The following is a 24,268-nucleotide window of genomic DNA, read 5'->3' on the forward strand; positions in this document are numbered from 1 at the left end:
ATTATGTACCATGGTTCTTATGCAGATAGAATACTATAATCACAAAAAGGATTGTTGACAACTTAATTGAGAGATCTCTGGCAAGCACACCATCAAATAACTTCCCAGAAAAATACTTTTCTTGCATGGAGAAGGAAGTCAATGAAAAGCAAATTTCAGAATTTAAATGAACACATAATATATCAGCCTAGATACAGTTCATGAAACCAAAGTGCCAGTGGAATTTATATTAAGTTTGATTAAAATATTATTCACGTACAGATTGTACAATATTTGGTTGGCAGAGCAGGGTATCATGGGAGCAACTCAGGGAACTTTGACATGATCTGCTTATACTTATGATGGGATTCCATATGAAATGCTTTAATATGCACTTAAAGAACAAATTCATTTTCCATACAATTTATTACTCCCATAATCTGCACAGTGCCATAAATGAATTTTATATGCCTTTGTATATAAGTGTGAATGTGTTAGAATAAACTCTTTCAATGAAGGGTAATTTTTCCACATAAAAATTAAGAGTGAATTCCAAATGGATAGAATCTAAGTTAATAAAAGGCTAACCTCATGGAATGCATAGATATAGCCACTCATAGGATGGAGTTTTTGACATCTTGAGGTAGCAAAGGGAAGGCAGAAGCAATCATTTTGATCTCATCTTCAGGTTAGATTGATAGCAAAATATTTTTTGGCAATTTACAACAAATGTTGCAAATGATCAATGTTGAATAAGCAAAGAAAAAAATACCCAAATAATGAATGACATATATGCATATGAACTTCCTTTGCTGTCAGAGTGAAATAAGGGACTTTTTCAGTCTCAGTTTCACCTTGTTAAAGATAACGTATCATTATATTTTGTGATAAATTAACATTTTACAATGGAGGATTAAAATCAACTACGAAATTTATGGACTGTCTATTTCCTGTAAACATTGTGTGACATTAAATATATTATGGCTGTCCATGATTGCATTCTCCAGCAAATTTTCAAAATCTTAATTTTGTAAGTTAGGTACTTTTAAAATGTTGGCAGAGCATATGATTCAAAATGAAATGGAGCTGAAATCAAGCATTGTTCCTTCCATAAATGCCAATTATCACTCTGTTGATTCCTGGCTCTTGTTGTTTAATTCATCCCACTTAATAAGAATGTTTTTTTAAGTAATGACTAAACTCAATTATATATTTTTCATATGTGTATAATAAAGTTTTGATGAATGTAATTTAAAATAAACCATCAGAGAAATTATGGTTATATTGCACAAACATCAAGGCTCTATCTACTTAAAACCTACAAAGGAACAGCAGACATTCCTGTTTAATTATATTATAAAGCTCTTTAAACAAATTGGAGTCAAGTCAGAGGAAGAAAAAACTAATCCACCATTTAGGAATGCCAAGACAAGATTTGTAGTCCCTACAAACCTTTGTGACATGACTATACGAGTAGGAGTTTGTTACAAGAGGTGTTCAGTAAAGTATTCCATTGACACAAAAGTTACTGACTTGGAAAAAAACAAAGAATGAATTACAGTGTAAAGCATAGATGCCTACACAATAGGTCCACAAAACATCCATTTCCTTAGATATCCAAATAATGCACAATTAATGTCTTACTGCAAGGGACTTCCAGGGACATCGATACATCCAAATTAGAATTGTCATGGAAAGTTACAGAATTATAGTCAATTTGACTAGAATGTATGACATGACTATACAAGCAGGAGTTTGTTACAAGAGGTATTCCTCAAGCCACTACAATTCCATGATGACTGACTTCACATATTTCTTGAGTAGTACCTGAAAGAGTTCTCTCATAAATTAAGGCTAAATGAAATTTTCCTGGTGACACTTGATCTATGAGATGCTCAGGGACTGGATGACTCTTAGTGTTTCAATGACTGTTCTTTCTATAAATTCATTTCTTTACCAAATGAAAATGAATTTAGAACAATAAGAGAGATCAATGAATTTGGTCAATCCAAAAAATGTGAGGCTGAGTTATGAATAAAATCAATGAATCATGAAAAATGACTTAAATGATACCTGATATATTGTTTTGAAGTTTTAAGCTCACTTATCAATTAAAAATATGATAATCACTACTGGTATAATGTTATCATTTTTCAGTCTGTTCACCTATAGCAAGAAAATGGCACAATTACCCACCCAAAAACGTGAGATGAAAAAGCAAAATTACCTTGAGGGGTGATTTGCTGAATTTATGCATATGGCAAGATGCTTTTCTATAAGGTTTCAAAACTTACACAAAGATAAAAGTGCACTGAGTCTAATAAGGATAATGTTGATGAAGGACAGAGACTCAGAATTACATCAAACTCAGTTGAAAATTATACTTCCGAAGAGGAATCACTTGAAGAATGCGGCAGTATGCACAACAGCACAACTGATTGCATATAAATATGCACTGGTGAAGTTGCTGAACTTTTTAAAATATTTTTGAAAATACCAAAATTGCAGACAATGAGTTAAAATAAAAAGTATTTAAACTATAAGGTAAATCTATGATGATTCAATAACCAGAGAGTGCAATATTTCCTTGAGTATAAGAAGCACTTTGTGAACATTAGAACACAACTTTAAATCACCTTGCACCCCAATTAGCTATGACTCAAATTAAGCATCCTGTTGAGAAGTAAATGGCAGCAGCAACTGCCAAGGAGCTCAAGACATTGGTCTCAGTTAAGGGGCTAAATGCTCTAACTAATTAACTTCACTGGCTTACATTCCCTCTTTTGCAAATTAAATTTCTGCAATGCAAGTTTTCATGCAGAAAAATCCATTTGATGGCCACGTAAACACTTTAAACCAATGAATAGAAAAACAGCAGAATTCAATGGATAACAGAACAAGACACTCTATGCCTAACTCATTCTCAGAAAATAATGCAGCAATTTAATGCAACCAGTTCTGCACAATGTGCACTCTGCCCAAGAGGTTGTCCACAAAACAATTTTGATATTTCCTTCCCATTTAGTATTCATTGTCACTTTTGTTTAAATTGTGAGCAAATAGTTCATTCAGCATTTCTTGCACTAGGGAATGTTATTTCTTAATTATTTTGAGTTCTTGCTCCACAAAAATGCCTTCTAAGGAAAAGTGGCAGTGGTCTTCCTGATCACCATTTTTGGCAGTCTGCAGATGTTACAGATTCATAACACATAAAGCAACATAACGAAATATCCACGGGTGATAAATGTGCCATTTACCAACAATTATGACACTTCAAAAATCCACTACCACCCAAAAAAAAAAACGAATTCAAGCTCCTATAATGCCGGAAACTTTTTTATAATCAAGTAGGCAAATCACTTAATTGCAAAGAATGCCTCAGAATGTGAATAAAGAGATATGGTAATCATGATTAATCAGCCTTGAGGCATAATTCAACCTGGCATTTTCAATCTTCACTGTGTCTTGTTTATGCATAAAGTTGGTTCTTATGCATCCGCAAGACTGAAAAAAAGTGTTCCCTACATAATCACCTTCAAATGCCTTATAAAACATGGTTCCAACATTTTTATCCACCCTCGTACCATGCAACATTTCTTTTTCTTTTGCCACTGACAACTGCAAGCATTGGCTCCACAGTTTCCAAATACATGCTCCAACACTTTCTCTCCCACAATTTCCGTTTCATCACTTTGAATCACATTAATTAGCAGACACATTCACAGATTATAAAGAAAGGGTGGGGGATATTAGGAGGTGGGGAGAGGGGAGACTTGAGTGATGGGTTGCATAAAACACTGACAGGACAAAGCGTTTGGCTCTCACCAAACCAAGACATACACCTCCCTCTCTCTCTCTCTCTCTCCCTCTTTTTTGTCAAGCTGGATGACCTCTCCGATGGTGGTCGCATTATCTCAGACGTATTTCTTTCCTTCTCCTTCCCCCTCCCCATCCTCTCCTCCCCTTGAGAGGGAGAGAGGAGACAAAAACGGTCGTTGGCGGTGTGGTCGTGTCGCCACCTTTCTCACTCAGGTGTACATTTGGAGTAGGATGAGAGTGCCGAACACGGTGCAGAGGAGTACGCCCAGGGTGGGAACCACAAGGAGCAGCTTGAGTGGCACGTGCGGGAAACATCCAAATGCGGAGGACCCCCCCGGGCACAGGTGGGGTCATACGCCCCCCTCAGCTATCTCAGCTCCTCCAATGATGGGCACGGACAGCGCCATCGTCCCACTCCCACCGCTCCCGCCCCCTGCACCCCTCATGACCCCCCCTCCACCCACGGATCCAGAGCCGCCCCCGGAGAAGAGGGAGGGGGGTCTCTCGCTCCCACTCCGGCGAGACTTCCCCGTGAAGCAGAGGCAGCCAGAGTTGTTGCGGCTGCGCTTCAGTGACTTGAGTGGCTTCTCCTCCTTCTCCCTTTCCAGGGCACACTTCTGGTAGTAGTCATAATCCTTGAGATACCTGGGAGTTCGAGGGTGATCAAAGGCATAATTAGTTGAGTTGGTAGGGAGAGAAGTGAACTGACACAAGATAACAATAGAAAAACACTACAAAATAATAATCAGCAGTTTTTCAGTCATGCTAGCAGAAACTGAATTTTAAAATACTATTCTTTTCAATCTCAATGCCAGCATCAGGCGCATAAAACAAAAGAAAATGAATGTTGGGTCAAATAAAATTAAAGATACTGATAATGTTATTAAAATACAATTGCACATATGAAAATGTGTTAATAATCAGCTAAATGCTCTCTTTAGGAAGATATTTATGTTGAAAGTTGGTTTTTTGCTTTCTAAGGACACCATTGAATGATTATTAATATTATTTGCCTCTTAAATCCTTTTTATTTACACATATGATATAATTCTAATCAACACAAAATGAAAAGATTTAGAGATAGTATGTTCAAGTTAGAGTTTGAATCCATTTGAAAGATTCCCTTAATTGCAGAGCTTTGATTTTTCTCATGGTATAGTTTAAGCCAAAAATAAAGACTTTAGTAGTTACTTTGATACCGAGATCTTAACAAAATACAGAAATATATATATAGATAACATCTTTATGCTAGAAAAAGTTTTAACATCCAATGAATTGCAAGTCAGGGTTGTATTGACCCCCAAATGAAAGCTGTATTTTTGCTCTTTGCGATGAATTAATAAAATTACCAACTAATCTCAGAGTAGAAAGGTTTTTCAAATGTTACTATAGCTTCCAAATTCATCAAATATAACATTTCATTTACATTCAAACTCAAAGTAATTTTTTATTTTAACTCACCTCAAGTTGAAATTTTGGTGCTGGCACATCTCCAATTATAATCAAAGATTATTATTAAATATTCAAGGGTATCTTAGAATTAAATCAAGAACTTAAAAGTGATAACCAGTGGAGAGTTGAAACATAGATATTGCATGAATGCATGTTACCTAATGAATTCAAATGCTAATAAATTTGTATAATGACCATTTTTTACAGTAATCTAGTTTGATTTGACAATTATACTCTTTTCTTCTAACTATCGTTAAACCCAAAATGAGATAATTCATCTGAAATACAACAGATATAGAGAAAATCATGCAAGATATCACTGTCCCAAATAAGGTCACTGCCTCTCAAAATTTGATGTTTCTAAATAGCTACAATATGAGGTTATGTTTCTCGCTATATTAGCTACTTATTGCTCATAATTAGCACAATAGTTCAATAGTATATGGAACAATTAAATGAAGAATACAATGTATCTTTCCACTGTCCTTTATTCACATACAACCGGTTTCAACACTCAAGCGTCATCATCAGGTACCTGATGATGATGCTTGAGCGTTGAAACCGATTGTACGTGAATAAAGGACAGTGGAAAGATACATTGTATTCTTCATTTAATTAAAATAAATTTCCACAAGGTTGAGCCGGGAACAATTGAATATATGGAACTCCTAAAATATAATAGAGAGGCCAATTCCACTCCCTATGCCACCAGTAGTTTCTCAAGAAAAGCTGGTATCTAGAGAACTTTGCTTCTCGGTTTCAGATGAGTTGGTCTAGAGCTCTTGACTATGACTTAAAACCAGCATCATCCAATCATAAGTTCAACTCTTTATCCCAAGATATCAGTTACTCATTGTTACAAAGTGCCATTAAGTAAAGTTGTATAGAAGTTTACCCTCAGAGATTGATTTATGACAGCGTGAATCTTTTTCAACTTTATGACAGGCAACTCTACCATCCTATTTCAAAGTCAACAAATTTTAATTTCCTTATATCAGTTTTGTACCTGGCCAGAAAAATGTTTGCAAAGGCCAGCTTTTGCAAAAGCACTTTTCAATTCTTAAGGTTATTTCACAGCATTCAGATCAGATTGTGCAGATATATTCCAATAGTACAAATAGAGAAATAAATTAGGTTGATCAAATTCAGACATAATGGTTAACTTATATTCAATAGCCATTCACATTTTCCTAGATAAAAGTGGTTTAAGTTTAACAATATTTGTAACTTACCAAACAGGAGGCCAGCGATGTTCACTGAGGTATGCTTGATTATCTGGATGTAAGCTTTTAAGTAATTTTGGTGATGTTTTGCAGATCTTATTGTAATTTGAGCATAAATAGCTCATACACCAATCAGCCAGTTGGTCTGCATTGTGAAGCTAAAAAAATGTTTAAAATTATTTGTCAGCTACTTCATTGCAATGATTACATTTAACATGTCAATATCATTTGCACATAATTCATAAAATTTGCAAAGTATTTATTCATTTAAACTTTGAAAAAACTACAAGAACCTCATGGCTACCAACATTATTTTAGATTATTAAATTTCCTTTAAATTCGAGTAGTACTTTGCTTAATTTTGAAAACTCAGTGATAAAAAATAAATATTTGCTTCCTCATATACATATACCAATTTATTAAATTTGGTTATCGGTAAATTGCCAAATAGTTCATGCCCACTTTTGGATTTCATTGGATGCCAGCATAGAAATCATACTTATGTGGCTATTAATGCTCCCCTCAATTATACAATTGTTTTTCAAGTTCCATTTCACTAGTATGAGCAAAATGCTTTGATAAGTAAGTACTAGAGTAAATGTCTTTATTTACATAAAGATTAAGAACATAAGTCCATAAATTTATATACATTAATACCTCAATAAACACCTATGCAAATGAATAACATGATATACGTTGGATTTTTTTGCATTGATTTAAGGAAGTGGGCACCATGAGTAAAGCAATGCATGAATCTTCAAACCTTGAATACCGTTACCTCCTCAAATGATGATATTTAAATTTGAAAGCAGATCTCAATTTAACCTGAGATGATACCCAAGTTTTTCAACATTTGAGAAAGTATACAATATCTTTTTGAAGCTAATATATTTTTTTTTTAATTCAGAAACAAAACAGCTACATATTCACCTTGCATGGTTCTACCAGACAGAGGCAATCTTCCACAACGTCAGTGTTTCCTGGCATTTCTAAAGGTGTCTCCCCTCCATTCCCTGAATTGGAAGCATTGGTAGCTGCTATTCGTGCCTCCATTTGATTCACCACATTTCTCTCAACTAAGTGCACCAAGCGTGGAAGGCATAGACGGTTGGCTAGCTCAAGGAGGTCCAAGCAGTGCTGCGGAGTGGATGATGGTGGGAAAGCTGGGATTTCATCTGTATACAGGTATGTCAGCAATCGCCGGAAAGTATCCTCTTTCACACCCGGAAAATGGATCTAGATAGAGGCAATCATTTAATTATAAATCATGTTTGGCCTTGATTACAAACTGCTATTAAAATAGATAACTATGAATTGTATGTTAACTTATTCAAAATTAGAATTAGAGAACTACCAACTCAAGGGAAAAGTTTGATCCAATATTAGAAATTTTATAGAAAATTTGTCTATAAATTATAGCATTCACTTAGCTCTATGCCATAATAGTGTGGAATCTGAGTCGTGATTCTCCAAACCAATACTGCACATTGGGTGGAAAGTTGACGGTCAACTTCTGTTAACACCAAAGTTTTGGTCCCGAGAATGCTATTTTTTTGTTTACCAGAATATAATATCCATAAATGATTACCATGCATCAAAACTTACCGATGACATTCATTTTTTTTAAATTTATGCTGTGAATTGCCAAAATTATTGATATATATTGAAGATAAATTGCATTGAAATGACTTGGAGACATAATTTCTTTGAATTAAAATGGTTTTGCTTATTTTCAGCCAGTACACAAGCTACAATTGGAGCTTCTTAGAAAATTTTTGTACTTGACTTACGGTAAAATTCACCATAGCAAAGGACCTTGCTAGTGAAAGAAAACATATATGGAAAAATATTAAGTTTATAAATTAACCAATTTTATTTAAGCCTAAATATTAAAGCTTATGACTAGAGGAGAATTATGATGTCAATTAATTTTATCTTTTATTTAGTAATACTTTTAGTAAACTAAACAGGGACTTCCTTTTTATGATTATTATATCAAATTACAATATTTATCATTCATATTAGAATGTCAAAGTGTATTGGTATAATAAATCAAGATGGAATATTCAAAATACAGCAATAATCATTTTCCTTTTACCTATCATTTTTGATTTAGAAAACCCTTGTTGCAATTTATGCATGATAGCATCAAAGCCAATTGTATTCTTACTTTTACATCCTTTCATGCAAATGAAATCTATAGTTTTCACAAGTTAATCATTTCATGTCCCCATAACTGATGTTTCCATCAATTTCAGAAAAAATAAATTCTCTCTATCATTCAGTGTTAAATTTGTCGATTTGCCCAGACATCACTCAACACCTTACTGCTAAAACTTAAGTTAACAAGAGTTATTTTTTCATAGTGACTTGCTTCTTACCACTTTTGAAGAACTTTCTCTGAAATCCCCAGAGAACATGGCTCGCATCATATCACACCTGGCCATTAAGAGAGCTCGATGGGCCAATAAGGAGCCATCTTCCAGCTGGAACACTACATCTGAGAAGAGACCTTGCCCAAGACAAAGCTCGTGCAGTCGATTCCTCACAGCCTAAGAAAGAGCCAGTCATTATATATGGCAGTTTAGTAATGAACAACCTAAAGAAAAATTGACAGGGGAGGACCATGCAACCAGGGTAGTGGGAGATCCAGAAAACTGAAGAAAGAACTGGATATATTTGAATTTAACAAAACTTATTTTTCCAATTCTCCCTGACTTCAGTTCAATTCTTCAGTCTTATCTTTCCCCTGAACAAAACATTGAGGTTAGAAACCTCCAATTGTGAACCCTGGATCAGGGTGTGCGTTCTAGTAAGGGAAGTATTTAAGGATGCCAAAGAGAACCCTAAAAAGAGTCCTCTAAGGGTAGAATTAAAGGGAGATGTATTTTTTTATTTAGAATATATATTACAATTTGCAAGTTAAATAATATATTGAATCTGTAATCAGCCCACATGCATTTTAAAGTAATTAAAATTAGTGGAGGATATGTATTCAAAGTTTTTACATTTACTGTTTCCAGAACAACATTTAATTATTAGCATCAATTCCACCATTGCAGAACCACATGGTATTATGCCTTTGTAGACTTTATCACCTCGTTGAGAGGTGATACAATCTTTTGAGTACCATGTGTTCAATTCATGAAAAAGAAAATATATAAGATGTGGCATAAAATTAGGGGTAAAGATGGTATTTTAGGGAGAGGGAAAGAAGATACTGTTTATGTCAAAAAAATGGGCACAAATCCTCAAAATGGACTGTGGTGACTACTTTAATCAGAACTTTGTAGTGGATGATCAATTGAATCATAAGAAAGTAGATAACCACTCAGTTAATATGATTTTGCACATTATATTAGTTCTCAGTTAACAAAAGCAAAAATGCCAGAATGTCATTTCAACATTTTTCTCTGGCTGAAAAGAACAACTCAACCCGGCTCTGAGTAAATATGTATAATCAATGCATTTAGATTACCTTCTTGAACTGCTGTTTGAGATCAGTATTGATGAATTCTTCATGGGCTTGAATATTGGAAACAAAAACTAGCAGTTCTGGGAGATCTAAAAACTCAGCAGCTTGACGAATTTCCTGATGTTGAAAAATGAAAAATTAGTTCAGGATAATATAAGGAATGTGAGAAATGAACATATAACCCAAAATCAATCTAACGAGAATAATGAGGAAATATAATATTGAACCCGAAGGAGTGAGAACATGATATATGGCTGAGGTTAACATTTTTTTCAGTCCATTTCGAATTTCAATAATATAAATTTGATATTTGAGTGTCAGATTAACTTGATGGTTCAAATTTTATACCTAAAGTTGCACATATGTATCCAGATTATTTTTAATGATACCAAATAATGCAATATTGAAAAACTTATACTTCAATGTAAGTATAACTGCTTTCAGGAAGAATTCAAAATGAGAAAATCCTACTCTATCAAACTCAAAAAAGTACTGCCAAATTTAGTTTATAGAATTTCTAAAACTATAAGTATAGTAACCAAAAACATCAAATTTAGAGTGGAAGGAAAGAAAAATTACCAATGGCGTCTGATCATGATTGTCTCAATTCTACAACATATTAAATTGTGTGTAGTACAATGCAAGTATAAAACTAAGTTTCTCTTTTATTAGTATATAGCATTTATTTATGGAATGTTTATTACAGTTTATGATATGGCTTTTGTAATTTTTAACGTTCATACTGAATACATATAAACACAGACACACACGAAAAGCAAAATACAAAAATAGCTACTGGGACATGTGATATTAAATATTAGCAACACCATTGCTGTAGAACACATATAGCTTCTAAAGATACATTTTATACAACACAGCCATTCAGTATAACATTTCATTACCAACTGAAAAACATTTAACTATGCTAATATTCTTCACTACAAACAAAAGCAAAAAGAAATAAATATAACATGGGATTATGTAAAATGGCAGAGGGATTCAGTGTGTACTTTTGGAGAGTGAATATGCTGATCTACTATTAAATCAAATGACTGTACCAAGGAAGAGGAATGCTTAAGGTGGTAGTCTAGTATGCCCAGGTTTTGAAAAGGTCTTTTGGTGTTCTGGTAAGAGATTGTGTTAGGATGAAAAATATTGGGTTAGAAAAATCTAATATTCCCATTGACAACAGTAATTACCAGCAATAGTCCAAGAGGCACAGTCTGAAAGAAACATAAGACAAAGTTGATACGTGTGTTGATGATACAGGGCATCCAAATTAGCAGCCCAACATCATGAATGGCACACCAATCAATTTGAAATAAATCCTCATCAGTTCACATAACCAAAGACTGCCATTAATATCAATTTTACATAGATATTATTTATTTCTATGATAAATATAAACAATTCTAGTAACTAGTGACAGATAAATTCACTCTCACATATGAATTAGTGGACAAGTTAATTTTTGTTAATACTAGGAATTTTTCAGACCAAAAGATATGTACATAATTATGTACAATTGAATAAAACTATGATTTATTTTTGAGTGGAATCATATGAAATAGAAAATCATTTCTAATTCATATATTAAAGGCACAAAATTTATAAATGAGATAGAATGTACTTATTCCATCAATATTAAACTATAATGTCACAAAAAGTTCTCAAAAATACAATAGTAATGCTTGATTATCATCAACTATAAGAAATATTTGAATAGTTCACATCTAGGCCTCAATAACAGAAAATTATACAAAATCCCGAAGAAAGTCTTTAGTGCAGCAAGGATAGATCAAATGTAAAGATTGTGTACATGAGGTAAATAAGAGTTCCAAGAATAGTTCATCAACCATGAGTAAATGCCATGCCATTATTTTGGACATAGTAGGCTTTTATGATGCAATAACCAACCTGAGGCATTCAGAGATTTAATAGCTGATTACTTTACTCAGAGACAAATGAATTGTACCATTTAATGAAAACTTGTTCATTAATTACGGAAAAAGCCACTGAACACTATTGACAGTAGTATATTTAGGCATAGACCTAGTAGGCCTGGGTCTTGGCAGCTAAATGTTCCCATAATTTTTAAGTGAGGTATGATATGGAAAAATCAATTAGAGAGGTAAACTCAGCTGTGCAAGATGAAAAGAGTAACATTTTCTCCAGGCCTTGAGGTATCGAATAACTAAATTCACCACTGCCAGGGAGCTTCAACTTTCTTTAATGACAAAGGTATAGTCATGGATACCATAACAGGAAAGTTAAAATTATTGGAATACATTGATAAGAATCAAATAATTGACCCTCTCATATCTGGCAGTAATTTATTGGACTGTTTTTGAATGAGTGTTAGGGGGAAAGGGGGTTAAGGAAACAAGAAACAAACTTATTTGAAAGACTAGTTCCAACATGAGTAGCATTTAAATGGCTCAAAATTCATTATTTATATTTTTCCCTTTTTTAAATTTAGCACTAGCTTTATAAATTAGGAATATCAACTCTGGAAAATTGTTTTCAGAGTGTAATATCTATCTAATTGATGCATATTTTTACATATATTCAGCTTTACAGAACTGAATGCAATCACAAAATTTGAACCTTAACTAAATGAATTTCACTGTTTTTCTTTCATTGGAATTTAAAATAGTTTCTCCCATCTGCAACTCTCTACCAGGAGTAACCATGGTGCTTTACAGGATCGTTTCATTGAAAATGGCTGTTGATTTACATCCTGCACTTACATGTACATAAGGGCAAAATAACTATAATTAAAAATCTACTTGTTTTATTTGTTCCTTTCTTACCACAAAACTAATGAACAGATTGAATTGAAATTTGCTAAAGACATACATTGACACTCTCTGCAACATTAAACAGAATACATTTTTAATTCGTGGCACTAGTTTGACTCAGAACTGTTAATGTGTCTCATTCAGATGTTCAATGAGAAATATGAAAATATTCTATGTATAACAGTTTTCATTTACTCATTAAAATATCAAATAGTAAACCTAGAAGTATATTTATTGAACCTAAACGCCACTAATACCTTATAATTTCTTATTTTTTTCATCTCAGACAAATTTGGGAAATGATACCATTCAAACATGAATTATTTATGATTTTTATTCATTTTATCCAGATTGGTCTCTCTGCATTTGCATTGTTTCCTACAGTGCATTGACTAACTTGGAGCATTATTTTGAGGCTGACTATTTATCATCAAGAGTTATCAGAAAAGTACAATGAATAATTAAAAATAATATCATTCTACATTTAATGATATATATACATATCATGTATGTTTCCAGTGTGAGTATAGTCACAGTAAACAGATCAAATTTGTTGACATTAATTGGCCTTATTCAAGAATAATTTGGTATGGTATGCGCAAAAGGAATTTAAAAATAAAATGGACATCATAGTGAGTCCTGAAATTAATTTCCTAAAAATTTCTTCACTTCTAAATATCTTTTCTAACTATTTTAACAGAAGTCTTGTCTGAAGATTACCATAGTTATCGTATAAAATAAAATGACTATTAATGAACACATCAGAATATATCATTATCTAATATTAACCTAAAAACTCAGCTAGTTCTAATGGAATTCACCACCATTAAAATAAATTATATCCGTGTGATGATTGAATTTCGAAAAAATAACAGTATGTTCAGAAAGAAGTATGTGCCAAGTAGTTACACGGTTAAGATTTCAAATGGAATGGTCAAGGGTAAAACATCACTGCTATAGCTTTAGGTGTTATTTATCATACATATAATTAACAGTTGAAGCATAGCAGACCGCGTATTAAATACAGTTTCATTAGGAAGAAATTTCATTTTAAATTAAGTACCTAAATCCTTAACTTGAAGTAGACTGCTATTATCTATTTACATTTCAGTTGCACTTGAAAAAGGAATTTATATGTCGGGCAATACATTTCATAAGTAAATAATCAATGATAATCATAAAGTAGACCAGCTGATATCATATAGGGTCTCTCATTCTAGGTCTACTACTTTTAAGGATGGATGGAGATACAAATTATGAAAGAATTGGATGTCAAAATCATATTTCAGATTTTAAAATCCCTCTGAATTAAATTTCTATATGACTAGTTTTATTTTTGCAGTTGTGCAAAATGTTTATCAAATAACAGCTAATTTATGTTTTCATTAATTATAGATGAAGTAGATATTACGCATATATTTGTCTTCAATGTTCATTTAAATAAAAAAACTATTAATGCCTTAGGGTAAATCAGTAAGAGAATACAAAATGTGCTACATTTTTAGACTGCAGACTTCAAATACATATATGTATGTATGAATGTATTTGGAATGATGAAAGTGATATGAAGTGAAAAGAACTTATAAATTAAAATAAAATGAGAAATTAAGAGTTTCCATTTGTTAATGATTTTCCCATTTCCATCTATTCATGTGATTGGTTGATAATGTTGACACATATTATGGAACACTGAAAAGTTAATAATGCCATTTCAATATACTTATGTTGTATAGTGTGTTTAAAACTTGTTCACAGCCAAATTTCATAATGGTATTATGATTATGTATGCATTATAGTAGCCATATTAGCAAAACTTATGACTTCTTAATAAATAACTGATAGCCAGAGATGGGAAGTTCAACAGCTCTAACAATTTTATACCCATAATTTATTTCAAAACAATATGAAATATTAAAAATTAGTCTTACCACACTTTATAAGAATAGAGTTCAATACCAAACTTTTCAATAAAAAATACTGGTGCATCAATGCATCAGAAATATTATTACAACTCTTCATCATCATTTTGGCAAGATTACAATTGTCTTCTATATACATAGTCATATATTAAAAAGTAAAATATATATAGTAAGCCCAAAGCACCAAGGGGAATGTCTAAAAGTTCAAGAAATTACTTATTCATAAAGAGGCATGTAATTAATAAAACAGAAAAAAGTGACTATGCATGTACTTTTCTCAGAAATTTAATATGTATGTATACAATGAAATTATCTTTCAGTACTTCTTAAATAAGGACACAAGGATAGAATACCTTCAAAATAAACTGCACTCTATAATGTACAAATGTCAATCCTTAAGTCAGTGGTTTGTGATATTAATTGTGCCAATTCCCTAAGGGGAAGCATCTACACAGATTACACAGACTGTGTATGCACTTCTATAGACTATTTAGGTGACTGGACAGGCATACAGCCATCTGTGCAACCACTCATGCAGCCTGTGAAGCTATACCACAGTTTTGCACTCACTGTAGGCACTTTCCCTAGGGTTATGAAACTAAAAACTACTGATTACTATTTAATTTGATGCAGTAAAGTCCTTAAGTCTTAGAAAGTTTTTAATTATTCAATATTTACCTAAAATTAACTGAAGATTTACCTTGCCAATGGACATTGACTAATCTCATTAGACTGACTTAGCCATTATCTTTCGTTGGTTTGGTTTAATGTTAATCTGAATATAAAAAGTTATTTCCATTTTCACAATATTCTAAATACTGCTAATATATAAAAGACATTCTTTTACTTGTCTTTTTATAGGCATTTCATATAGGCAGATTCATTCCAACCTTGATTACCTAGTTCTTAATATTGTAAATTGAAAAAGAATAATTCTGATGATAATTATTCACCAGTAAAAAACACAAAAAATATAAACATAGTATTTTCAAGCAGAAATATAATTTAATTAGAAAATTTCCTTTGAGATAATGCATTATATAGTCTTTGCATTGCATATTCAATTATGGACTCAGTAATTGATATCAACTCAGAAGTAAGCATGCCACTTTATTAAAATGAACAGGACATTAAAAAGACTGCTTCAAGTCTGTAGTGCTATATTACCCTGATTTGTGAAAATTTGACAGTGATAGCATTCCATTCCCTGAAGCTAAATATTTAAGTTGATGTTGATAAATGTTTTATGAAAATATAAGTGAAAATTTGGTCCTCAAATGTACCTAGTTTTGCTACCGCCACAAGACTCATCATCATGTACCTATTTTGAAATGCATACCTGTAAAATGCTGAACCAGGTACGAAACTGAGTGAGTGGTGATTGTATATGAAACAACACAAATGATTACATTTAATATTCACCACAACCATTGTATTGCAGTAGTGCTGTTCCTTAGAAACTTTGAAATATCCTGGCACTTAATCCTTCTCGTAAGGGTACACAGTTTACTTTTACTCCCAGTTTTGTGGGTTGCTCCAATGACCTAATTTGAAATGAAGTATGTATCGCAGAGTCCATGGTAGGTCATGATGTTTTACCAGGCATGGAAGATGTGAATTAAAATGCATATAAGAGAAGTACACACAAAAAATGTGGTGAAACTCAATCACCATACCTGCAGATTGCTATACCACAGAAAAAGACTTTAAAAACTTCCCTTGGCAGCAACTCATTCCCTCAAGTTTCCATTCTTGAAGCAATCCTGACTTAACTATGAAAAGCTTTACCTTTTTAACTAATATTAATTTCATTCAACTATTCTAAACTTTGCCACATTTACATGGTGCTTAAGGCTCACTTTTTAACATACTATGCCTCAAATTTAAATTGGAAATATTTTATGTTTTTACAAAATGTAAAAATATAGATTACACTGAAAATGGTCCACAAAAAATTTGTTAATGGCACTGGGCATTAAAGCAGGGTGATTAAACCAGAGACATATTAGTCGATGAATGTACCGAAAGTCTTATAAAGTAAATAAAATATCTACTACAAACTATCTTCTTTATGATGATAATTTCACATGATTCATTGCTTCAAATACATGAGACTATAATTAAATTATGTACTCAAAAAATATGAGGGCTCTTATAAGTATTACCACAACCAAATGGTAAAATTCTATAGTGCCTAAGTACCTACATAAAGCTGGGAAAGATGACACATGCACTTATATTGCCTTTACCTGTAACCAGAACATGTTGGCATTATACAACCAAGTGTGAAAGACTGACACATTTAAAGTAATATGCAGAAATTACTGAACTGCATGTGAAATTTCATTATTATTACATTTTGAATAAGATTGCCTTTTCTCATATGTACATGCATAATGATATAATCATGAAATATTGCTATGATGGAACTGAGGTTAAATTTCAGCAATTGCAAGAATTACACGAAAGGACTAGATATTTTAACAAACTACTCACATAGTGCCAGAAATTTTTGTGCTTATAATATTTATGGTTTACTATTTCCTGCCAACATACTTATTCTTGAAAATTGCATGTTAGTCTGGGATAATTTTAGGTTTGCACCGAATATTTTTGTTTCTCTATTTTATGGAAAAACTCTGCTATCATAAATTATTTTTCAACATAGAATTGTGAAATAATATATTCATTTAATTTTCCTAAATGCAGTGGTAAAGGATTGAGTAGATATGCTAATAAAGGTAGGTATTTAATGAAGCCAGCCACAATATCCCATCATCTACAAGTTAAAAATCAATTATATAACTTCCTTGAGTGGCATGAAGAAGGGAACTCAAGGGACTATGATGCTAATGGACAAGACCACCTTGTCTGCATTTATAATACATATACATATGTCACATGAATTTAAATTTCATAATTTTCAAAAATTAAGATGCAATTGAAGTAAAGCCATTGTTACAAATTAAATTAGGTCACCATTGATACACAAATATGTGATTTTGAGGAAAATGCTATTTGAGAGGATGTAAGTTACTTATTTTGCAGGGTACAGACTTTTGGTGTGATAACAAAGAAATATCTATCCAAGTAGGGAAATAATGATACAAGCAGAGAGATTTTCCTGGGATATCAATTGTGGCTAGGGATACTATAGCTTTTTCATTTTTCTCTGCACAGAAAATTGCAATAATCAGCATTCAATTGTTACATAAATTATGCACATACGTATGTACTCAAATAAATTTTTACCTGCTCTACATTTGAAAAATATGCATATATGATGACTGGAATATTAAAGTGGTCTCACAAATTTTCTTAATCCCTTTCCCAGTTTTTCTCCCATTATATACTTAAAGGTTTTAAGAAAATATTCTAATCATAATGAAATAGCTGTACGTGCAAAAAATACCTCCAGGAGTGCAAAAGTGATTGGAAATTAGAAAGGAAGTACCTACATGAAATTTAAAGCTACTTGGAGAGGAACATGTTGCCATGAGATATGATCATTACCAGAAGAAATTTTCTTGAATTCCAACATTTTTTTGCCCCATCAAGAAAATATTTTCATGATGAAAAAGCATATAATAGTCAATGGAATGACTTATCATGGCATATTGTTGAAGGGGGTTTCAGGTAATGAAAGTTATTTTAGTTATTACCACTGCTTTGGAGAAAGAGAAGGAATAATGTGAGATAGAAGGAGAATAAAGAGAGTTGCAGTTCACAGATAATGTGCAAAACACATCTTGGTGGATGCACAACAATTTATCTAAATTTGGATTACCATTCAGGGCTCTTTAAGTGCACTCCCAACTTGAACATTTTCACTCTCTTTGCAAATTTAGTGAGCTACAACATGATGGAATGAATTTACTGTACGTAACAAGAAATATCAATACTAGTTTCTCAGATTTCTCGAGAAAAATGCTTTTCAATGTTTTAGATTCACTTCCTTTACTTTCAGAATCAGCTGGAAATGATATTTAAGAAGAAGGGAGAGCACTTGAAAAGGGATATAGCATTTACACAATTACTTGGATCAAATTTTGTTCTAATATTTGTAACTTACTATCTAAAAGCATTTCAAGTTATGACACATCAATGAATGAGACCATGCAGGCTACTGAAAGTGTTTATGAGGTGTACATTTGTACTACAAGGATGTTACATCTGTTTACAAGCATTCATTCAATCACTCATTCAAATTAGAGTCACTCACATTTCTAGACCACATAGTTATACACTACATTAACAACTGATGGGTTAAATGCATGCCATTTTATGAATGTCCACCATATTAACCTGATTTTAAGAATTTTTTTATCAGTCATGAATAATCAGTTTTAGGGGTTTAAAAATTGAGCCAATTACATAAACTCATATATAAAGAATTAATTAATTAACTTAGATGACTTAATCCTTAAGTAAATAAAGTGATTATTTTTAACAGAATTGACAGTTGCCTGAATATCCTAATTGTAAGGTTCAAGTTTAAACATGGTGAGACTTCCAGAGGCTGTAGAAATTGAAATAGAATACTTTAGACAATATTTAATAAATAAGGAATGCATGTGAGACATATTCGTATACACTGAAAACATTTTAGGGGTTTACCTTCATCCAGATGCATATAATGCCAAATTAACCTAGTTCATACCAAGGTAGTCTTACTTTTATTTGCCACAATATTTTAAAAGGAACGTTAACACTCACCCTACTCATTTGTTTCTTTATCCACCTTGTGCAAAAATGTGCAATTTTCTGCTCATTTAAGTTCACCAACTGAAAAAATGATTGTTTATGCTTCTATTGTGGTCAGACTAATACAAATACATGCATGTTCCACATAATTTTGGAAGCTAGGGAAAACATAATAATCTCAGTATCTTTTTGACAAATTTACCAACAATCATATTACAGACCAATATTAGTAATCTTAATTTGGCAAGATTTCATATAATCTGTTGAATTATATGTGGCCTTTATGCACTCAGCTACATAGTTTGCAATCAAATTACTGCCGTGAATGAAGAGGAATTATGAGATATAATTTTGAGAAGTAATTATTACATATAGACTTAAAAGAATAAAGTTTAAACTTGTTTTAAGGCAAGGCTCAAAGCAATTTGTATAGCCAAAATATAGAATCTATTCATCAAATTTTGTTTTTTCTTTGTTCTAGAAATATATTCCACTAAAAAATCACTATAAAATACATTATCATGCTGCTGGTTGCTGATACAATCATTTTCAAAATAGACCATTTCTCATTCCAGGGGCAACTATCATATGATTTTATGTTTGGCTCTCTAGCTGGTTTTCATGCTATTATGTCTTTAAATTAGGTGATATGTGCCTAATTTTATCTACCCTTGTGGAAAATATGAGCCATTGTACTTTCAGGTTAATATGGTACTTCTGACAACTCTTTTAATAATTTAAAATGAGAATGAATGTAGTGCTTTAAAATACATAATTATTGAGAAATGTCAAAATTTTAATTTGAAATTCTTGCTGGCCAAATTAGTTAAAGAAGAACAATTGTTAATTTTTAAAGGGGAAACAGACAAATGAAGGGAAAACATTAAATTTTTACATACCTGTAGGTCACAAAACCGACTGTCAATTGAACCCGTGTACAAGAATTGAAGACACTGCTGCATTGCCTGCGGTGTCACCAGCTTTGACAATGTGATAACAGTTTGGACTGATGATGTTGGCCTTCCTTTATGATCTAAACCTTCACACTACAGTCAAAAGAAAATAAGAAGTGTTAAAATGCAATGTAGGTATACTAATTTTTAAATTTAATATTAGTTTCTGAGAGTGATAACTAACAAGATGACAATAAATCACACCATGGAAATATCTACTATTTTAATATAAAAAGTTCATGTTTTTTTTAAAAATGGCTTTCTTCTGTGATTTATGCTGAGTCATTTCAATGAAATTATAACTGCAGCATTTTTATAATTCCCCATTCCTTCAAAAGTTAAATGCCATACCTATAAATATGGGATTATACCAATGACAATGCTGCAATTTTGTAATCTGAGAAAATGAAACCCAAGGTCTAGTTGAAATACAGAGAGTAGCTGAAACCCAAAAATGTATGTTTTAAAACCTATGATGGATAAATAGTTAATAACTATGATTATCTTAACAGAATAAATCATCAAAAAAAATCCAGCCAGGCCTTCAAATTTCTCACATCAACCCTCTCTCTCTCGCTATCATGCATCGAACTTCTTTGTTTGCTTTTATTTCTGTCTATTTCACTTTCTCTATTTTTTCCATATCAAAATCTCAAAAGCCTGCAATTCAAGATTCTTGCCCTTATTTCAGAAATTAAATGCTATAAAAAGCTCTATATCAAAGTTTTCTCTGGTATCTCCTTTATATCTTTTGACTGGGTCTGTTATTTATTCCCTCCTGTTTATTAGAGCTTACTTGCCTTATGCATTCATCTTCTAATGCCCTGACCACTTTACCTACTTCTATCAAAAAAATTTCCAATGGGTTAACTTTTCTACCTGACCTAGTTTATGCATTCCAATTTTAAGGTTTATCATAGCCTTCTTATTTACCAAGAACCTCACTACCTCTGCTTTCTTATGATTGATTATCTTGCCAAAAATAACAAACTGAGTCTTCATTTACTTTTAAATTATGGCAGCCATTGGCTGAGTGGCTATTAAAAGCTTTATGATCCCAAAACAGAACTTGATCAATTCCCTACTTTCATTCCTACATTCAGTTCTTCTGATGGCTCTATTATCCCATTCCCACTGAGTCTGGATTCAAAAGCATGGGTGACAATGGACGACTATGTCTTACCTCCCTCCTTTTCTGTCACTACCCATTCTGATTCTCCATCCACTACCAGCACTTGTGTAATCTGAGACATGAACCTGTATCTCATATGTGCCTTATCCCTCCGGTCTACACTGAAGTATGTTCATTAATTTGACCTGATTTACTCAATCAGGTCTCTCATACAGTTGTCTTACTTTTATTGTCTTTAATATGACACCATCACTTAAATGACTACCTCAATGGGATCAGACACCTTTGCAGCACTAACGAACAGATACTGCATGGACTACCTTTTGCCTGACTCCTACCTTTTGAATATCTGGCATGGAATTATATGAAGAGTAATTATCAACACTCTCATGCACAGCTCTAGTAAGGGTGTTCAGAACATGCAAGTCTTGCCACCACATTAAGGATTTAGTCCATAGGGAGAGCATATTTTGTCGAAAAGTGATAACAACTTTAATTCATCCATACATTTATAAAGTTTAACATTTGGTATTACAGTAAAAACTTAATTTCAAGGCATACCATGAATTCTATGAAATTCTTTAATAACATAAACTGTGGGAAATGCATATTTGCTAAAGTGAAAAATACAATGTTTGGCATGATGCATGAAACCTCAGGTAATGAGAGACAATAAGTAACAGGTCAACTCATTATGGATAAATTCATAACACTATCAGGGATTAGATTTGAAAAACCATTCATTTTACTATGGAGCAGATCAAGATACAAAACTACAAATTTTTAGGTGGCATATATGAATGAGCTATTCATTTTAACTTCGAGGGTTGAAATTAGTGTCAACACAAAGACATCTCTGGACATTGGATGCCTAACACTTCTCAAAAAATACCATGACAGGTGTATAGGATACAGCCAGAAATATAAAATTCTTGTTTTGTATCTATTTGATGCAAAATTGAAACTTTGCTCTCACCTCTTCAATACGAATAGACTGGAAAGCTGGATGATTCAGCTCCCTGGAAACTCCAACCCTCCTGCAATCACTTGGTAATACTTGACAACTGGACCTTCGTTTGATTTGGTCCCATACCCTGAGAAAGTATGACAAAGCATTTAATTCCAATAATTACTGCTATGAAATATGACATAGTCATGCCTTTTTACAGAATGGGTTGTCACAATTTTGCCTCATTATACAGGTTAAGAAATGGAGGAGAGTACTATCTGTGTCATTTCAAAACCTACCGTAAATTATATACTACCAAGTAATAAAATTCTTGAAAACAGACTTGAATTTAAACCGTAAAAACTTGAAAAAGTTTTATAAATATTGAAATTTAAAAATGTCAAAAAAGAACTTTCTATGACATTTGATTGTCTTTCATGCATTCTCAGTTAAATTTGGAGTTGACTGAAAAGGGTTTGTTCCTCAATGTACCATATTCATGACCAAATGAAGATATTGCTAAGATAGATAATGTGCACCAAGGAAAAATCTCATTTTGAAAATGACAAAAATTGACCTCATTGATTGTTTTCCCTTCATTTTAGCTAATGCTAAAACAAAGTGAGCAGATCTGCATTCATGGTGCACTTCCAGACATTACATTTTAAAGTTAATTCTGAAATCAATATTTGACCTTAGGGTTATTGAAATACTCCTAATCTCTAATTTAATGTAATCATAATATTATATTTATTTTTCCAGTAGATACAGAGTATAATATTGAAAATAAATGACAGGTGTAAAGGATATGTCATGTGGGGTGATAGCAAAAGAGATTTGTATAATTTGCAAGTAAAACACAAAAGAAAAAAATCAGAAGAATATTATAGTATTTGAAACTCACACAAACCTCGTTGGCTTATGGTTATCCACTCGAATGAGATATTCTGTGTCCTCATTGAAGTCACCAATTGTTGATTCACCAAATGTGCTCACCTAATTTGTGGGAGTTTAAAAGCAAGATAAGTAAATCTATTAATTTCTGTACACATATTTTGAAGTCATAAGTTTCAGCTTAGATTCTAATTCACCAAGTCTACACAGCTGTTTAATAAAAGATTTGGCCATTTCTCATCAATTAATGCAGGCATGTGTTTGAAATTTTAATAGCAGTTCAATATCAAGTTGGTTTCTACACCAAAATCAAGTCAAATTTGATGACTTAAAGCTTTTACTTATCCTATTTTGTACCTAGTTTGCCATCCCTTATTATTCCTGAGATGGTAGAAAATGTGGTTTGAGGGAATACTTAAGAGGTAGTGGGATATTGAAGGCAGTGATAGAAAGGATAGCATTAAGTAAGTGAGCTGGAGGACGTAGAGTACGGGGGAGACTTTTTTAGATAGCACAAATATAGGAAGAAGGTAATATATATTAGAAAATATAAGAGAAGAAGAAAATAGTATAGGGCAAACAAGAGCAAATTCATATTAAACATAGTAGACATTAGTCATCAGGGACCACCCAAAATCTACCTATGATAGTTAGATCATCCTTGAGTGATAGATAAGAAACATACTAGAAAGTAAAGTTTGTCCTATAAACAAATACTGGAGTGCAAAGTTCCCAAATCATCACATCAGCTGAGTAGATAGTAATTTCAAACTATCTTGTCCACAGATTTTATTTTGAAATTCGGTAGTCTGCATCCATCAACCTTAGATGGTAGACTACCAAATGGTGATTCCACACAAGCGTATGAGCAATGTGATGTCAGTTTAGTATTATTATGAATTCACATTAAAAAAAGCAAAGCTGCTTACATGATCGAAGCAGTTGAGTGTATGGCTCCAAATGACTGT

The 24,268-nt window shown here is 32.5% G+C and overlaps 1 protein-coding gene across 1 annotated transcript in view; it reads right to left on the bottom strand.

Annotated features, from left to right (window-relative positions):
• Positions 1-4,148: 4,148 nt before the first annotated feature.
• RhoBTB (Rho-related BTB domain containing) overlaps positions 4,149-24,268 on the bottom strand; it is a 169,622-nt gene continuing 149,502 nt past the window's right edge. The window contains exons 7-16 of the mRNA XM_071585577.1: positions 23,311-23,402; positions 22,434-22,551; positions 20,272-20,418; positions 19,385-19,453; positions 11,148-11,171; positions 9,952-10,065; positions 8,855-9,025; positions 7,404-7,709; positions 6,483-6,631; positions 4,149-4,443 (exon numbers count right to left, since the gene is read on the bottom strand). Of these exons, the coding sequence (XP_071441678.1) occupies positions 4,149-4,443; positions 6,483-6,631; positions 7,404-7,709; positions 8,855-9,025; positions 9,952-10,065; positions 11,148-11,171; positions 19,385-19,453; positions 20,272-20,418; positions 22,434-22,551; positions 23,311-23,402 (1,485 nt within the window). The remainder of the gene's footprint in view (positions 4,444-6,482; positions 6,632-7,403; positions 7,710-8,854; positions 9,026-9,951; positions 10,066-11,147; positions 11,172-19,384; positions 19,454-20,271; positions 20,419-22,433; positions 22,552-23,310; positions 23,403-24,268) is intronic.

Source organism: Hetaerina americana, unplaced genomic scaffold (assembly GCF_022747635.1).
Source record: "Hetaerina americana unplaced genomic scaffold, ioHetAmer1.1.p SCAF_2, whole genome shotgun sequence".
Classification (NCBI taxonomy): Eukaryota; Metazoa; Arthropoda; class Insecta; order Odonata; family Calopterygidae; genus Hetaerina; species Hetaerina americana.